Here is a 4827-nt window from a genome sequence, read left to right as displayed (position 1 = left end):
CACAGATTTCCACCTCGGTCATATCGTTGCAGTGCTTAGGCGAAGCCCTGCGCCGGTAACTTCATCATCACCGTCACCACGCCGTCGTGCTGACGAAACTCTCCCTCGGCCTCAGCTGGATCAAGAGTACGAGGGACGTCACCGAGCTGAACGTGTGCAGATCGTGGAGGTGCCGTGCGTTCGGTACTTGATCGGTTGTATCGCGAAGACGTTCGACTACATCAACCGCGTAACATAACGCTTCCGCTTTCGGTCTACGAGGGTACGTGGACACACTCTCCCCGCTCGTTGCTATGCATCACCTAGATGGATCTTGCGTGTGCGTAGGAATTTTTTTGAAATTAATGCGTTCCCCAACACTTAGCGGCGGCCCTTGCAGCAACAGCAGGTCCGCTGGACGGGTGGGGAGAGGGCATGCGTAGAGTGGAGGCCCTGGGGGAGAGAAGAGAGCAAGGAGAGGACGTGGGGAGAGAGAGGAAAGCTGGTTTCTTGATCCAGAGGAATCAGAGGAAGACGATTGCTTGCGAGAGGAAGGGGATAAGGTTCGCTAGACGGGCAGTGCGTAGGGCCCACACGTCATGTGTCGATCCCTCGGGGTGGCTTATAGAACGTGGGAATCAGTCGGGCAATTTGAAGAGTTTTTCAATTAAAAAAACCCGATATAAAGCAAAAGAGAAAATGCGCAGAAAAGGAAAAAAATCTTCTGGAAGCTTCCTGTTTTTTTAGGACAAGAGGCATATTTTATTTTTGAGGAACGCCCACACTTTATTAAAAAAAATCGAGACAACCACACTTTATGAATTAAAACCGGTGAAATGGTAAGCCTAAATGGGCCAGCCCGTCTAACAGCGCGTTCCTGAGCCTTGGGCCGTGCTAGGTTTTGACAAGCCCACCTCGTCTCCTTGTCGCTCCAGAGGGTCAAAGCCACCACCACCGCTAGGGCCCTAGCCACCACATTTCTGTCGACTCCCCTTCCTCCTCCCTGGACAGACAGGAGGCACCCGCACCCCGGCTCAAAAGCTCCACCGCCGCGCTCCGCAAACCCGACCGAATTCTCGGCCTCTCGCCCAGGGAGGCGACTTCCCTCCCCGCCGTCGCCGCCTCCGCCTCCGACGCCGCGCCCGCCGCGCGGCCGTTGCTTCTCTCCTCGGAGAATCGAGGCACGGGTGGTAAGTTTTTGAATCTCCCCGGCTCAAATCGGCCCTCTCGCCTCCTTACTGCCTACCGCCTTCAGCTTCACTGGGGCAAGGTTGCTTTTCTGTCTTGTTCATCTTGTTTGCCCCTTGATCTGGTGACGCCGCTCTGTTGTTTGCCTGCGTTGGGCAAGGGAACTGGCGTTGGGTGTTTCTTTGGTTCAAAACAAGTGTTTGGTGTTTCCTTTGCTGAAAACAAGTGTTTGGTGTGTCTTCTGTTGAACAAGTGTTTGGTGTTTCTTTTGTTCAAAACAAGTGTTCAGTGTTTCTTTCGTTGAAAACAAGTGTTTAGCGTTTCTTAGATGCGTATCAGGTGTCCTCAAGTTACGATTTTTGGGTGCTGTTTTACCCCCAAAACATCGAATAGCATTCAGATTTGACACTGTAAAACCCGCCTGTGCTGCAAAGTGTACGGATTGTGTTCGGTTATTGCAAATAAGATTGTTTTAGGAACTTGGACAGACACTACGTCTGTGATATTGTTAGCAATGTAGATTTCGTAGTACAATCCATCTTTAACTTTAAGTAGAATCCCTTTGTGTGCTATATGATTTTGATCTTAATCTGTACAGTTTCCATTCCTGTAAGTTCCATCGTGTGCGAAGATATCTAACATTCGACACATATGCTAGTGAAGGTTTGAGGGAACTGATCTTTTTCTTATATTTTGTCTGGTTGAAATGCCACACCTGCAATAGCAATCGCATGTGTCATAGTTATCTTTTTTCTTGGACTACTAGGAACATCAAAGTTGTCTTTTACTATCTTTATGTGATGAAAACAATTATGGATCTCTATTATAAAGAGAACAAAGCATATCTGGTACTCTGTTTGATTCTTCTGGTCGATCTTATAGTGGGCATGCAATTTCCAGTGGAACTTGTGCTGACTAAAGCAAATGATTCAAAGTTTAGCACTAACATGTTCCCTTGAATTTGTGGTCAGCATATGATGTTAGACTTCTTATAAGAGTTCGAGATTCTTGAATCAACTGTTGTAGTACCTTATACACCCATAGGAAAACTATCAGGGTAAAACAGCAAAAGCTGGTGACATTAACCATTTTAATTTCTCCACTTCTTATAAGAGTTTGGGATTGTTGAATCAAACTGTATAGTACTCCCTCCGTAAAGAAATATAAGAACGTTTAGATCACTACTTTAGTGATCTAAACACTCTTATATTTCTTTACAGAGGGAGTACCTTATACACCCGTAGGAAAAATATTGGGGTATTAAAACAGCAAAAGTTGGTGACAACCATTTTAATTTCTCCACTTCTTATAAGAGTTTGAGATTGTTGAATCAAACTGTATAGTACTCCCTCTGGGTTTAGATCACTACTCTAGTGATCTAAACGCTCTTATATTTCTTTACAGGGGGAGTACCTTATACACCCGTAGGAAAAATATTAGGGTATTAAAACAGCAAAAGTTGGTGACAACCATTTAATTTCTCCACTTCTTATAAGACTTTGAGATTCTTGAAACAGATTGTATATAGTACCTTATACACCTGTAGGAAAAATATCAGGGTAAAACAGCAAAAGTTTGTGACATTAACCATTTAATTTCTCCACAGCATCTTGTGTTGCCCTTTCATATATCTAGAATCAGACTTTACATTTACTTGTACACGTGTAGGGAAAATATCAGGGTAAAACAGCAAAAATGGGTGACATCCACCATTTAATTTCTTTGCAGCATCTTGTGTTGCCCTTTCATATAGCTAGAATCAGACTGTATAGTTCCTTATACACCCGTAGGGAAAATTATCAGGGTAAAACAGTAAAAGGGGGTGACATCAACCATTTAATTTCTTCACAGCATCATGTGTTGCCCTTTCATATATCAACCATCAATCAGATCTCTAGTTCATTTATTTATATGAAGAGTGGAGCAAAAAAGAACCTTTAACAACACCCTTTTCACCCTACAGTCAGCCGGTTCTTTTTAATTTTTATTTGTGCAATGGACAATGTGAATTTTCTTGTATTAGACTTTGTAGGAATTGATACGCTAAGCATGCTGATCTTGCACTTGCAGTCTTCAAGATGGCCAAAAATTCAAGGAGCATGAAATATTCGTCTGGTGAGCTCAGATCAACGCGTTATTTGAGGCCCTTCAGCCATTGTAGTTTCAAGAGAGTTGCTACCCAGGAGCCAACATTAGCAGCAACGGAGAAATGTGCATGGAAAGACGCGATCTGTCCAGTCTGCATCGAATGCCCGCATGATGCTGTCCTTCTACTCTGTTCATCTCATGACAAAGGCTGCCGTCCATATGTATGTGGAACCAGCTTCCTCCACTCAAATTGTCTCGACCAGCTTATAGAGTCATGCAGAAGCCCAGGAAGCGGTGATGATCCAGGCTCCATAGTGCTCACATGCCCTCTTTGCCGTGGTGAGGTTAAGGGATATACACTGGTTGAGCCTGCTCGGGAGCAGCTAAACAGAAACAGGAGGAGCTGCATGCAAGATGGCTGCTCATACAGTGGTACATACAGAGAACTCTGCAGGCATGCACGAAAGAAGCATCCTTTGGCAAAGCCTCGTGCTGCGGACCCTCTACAGACTTACAGATGGAGGCGGCTCATGTTCAGAACCACGTTGCAAGACATGATCTGCGCGACGAGCTCGTCAATGCTCCAAGGGCTATTGTCTGCCATGTTGCAGTGGGAGGAGCTTCTGTCATCTGGTTGGCGTGGAGGTGATGATCACCTTGGTGCTGCTAATGATACTGCAGTGTAAATGGCCAATACGGACTTTGTTGCTCTGTGATATCTGAATTGCTCGCAGAAACATGAGAAAATGACGTGCTATTACCGTTAGCGCAACCTCCTAAAGAAGTTGAGACCTGACAGAGTAGCAGTTGCCCGGATCTGTTCTCAGGGAGTATGAGTGGCCTACATTCAGAAGAAACATGAGGCTTTCATGGATTTAAAGGTGCTAGCAAAGTGGTGGAATGGTTTGAATAGTTTTTTTTTGGAAGTTCATGTCTGTCCATCTTATCTGGTGTGTGATGCACTGCTCTTGTGCATCCCTGTTGGCTCTTGCATTGTATGAACATAACATTTTCTTCTGAAATATGCAATTCAACTTGCTATTGATCTCCTATGGGCAGGTTGATAAGGTCACTTGGGCCAATATGTGGATGTCGGAGATTCTTTTTCTTAAAAATGAAATTAGCAGGTATCCAATATCTTGAACGGTTATGAAAGTTACAAAACCCGATGTGAACCTGACATCCACTATTTTGAAGATGGCTATGATCCGTGAAAAACTGAACGCTGGTCCTTGCTTTATTCCCGAACCAGACTAGCCACTTTTCCATTATGTGACATTTGTCCTCTTTGTAAGCAATTCCAAGAGTTCGCGGTGCGCCTCATATATCATATACCAATGACAATTCACGGGTACAACTTGGATGGAGGTTTTCATTTGGCTTGGGATCCACAACTGTGAAAATGAATAGTTTCTTTCTTAAGCACCGGTGCTTATTTATAATCACCTCTCTAAGCACTTTGCAGTGTATATGATGCTTATTGCTTGGGAGATTTGAAAAGAGCATAACGGGTTTTCTATACTCTTGTTGCCCCAGGGATGAAATAAAAGATAAAACTTGGCTTTGGACGAT

General features: G+C 44.3%; 1 protein-coding gene across 1 annotated transcript; it reads left to right on the top strand.

Moving 5' to 3' along the window:
- Nucleotides 1–945: 945 nt before the first annotated feature.
- Nucleotides 946–4307, top strand: LOC109754987 (uncharacterized). The gene is made up of 2 exons (XM_020313869.3): nucleotides 946–1169; nucleotides 3238–4307. Exon 2 carries the CDS (start codon nucleotides 3246–3248, stop codon nucleotides 3939–3941), a length of 696 nt encoding a protein of 231 aa, XP_020169458.1. The 5' UTR covers nucleotides 946–1169; nucleotides 3238–3245; the 3' UTR covers nucleotides 3942–4307.
- Nucleotides 4308–4827: the final 520 nt, after the last annotated feature.

This window comes from Aegilops tauschii, chromosome 5 (assembly GCF_002575655.3).
Source record: "Aegilops tauschii subsp. strangulata cultivar AL8/78 chromosome 5, Aet v6.0, whole genome shotgun sequence".
Lineage (NCBI taxonomy): Eukaryota > Viridiplantae > Streptophyta > Magnoliopsida > Poales > Poaceae > Aegilops > Aegilops tauschii.
Note: the sequence above shows the minus strand (reverse complement) of the source record. Positions and strands in the feature narration are given on the sequence as shown.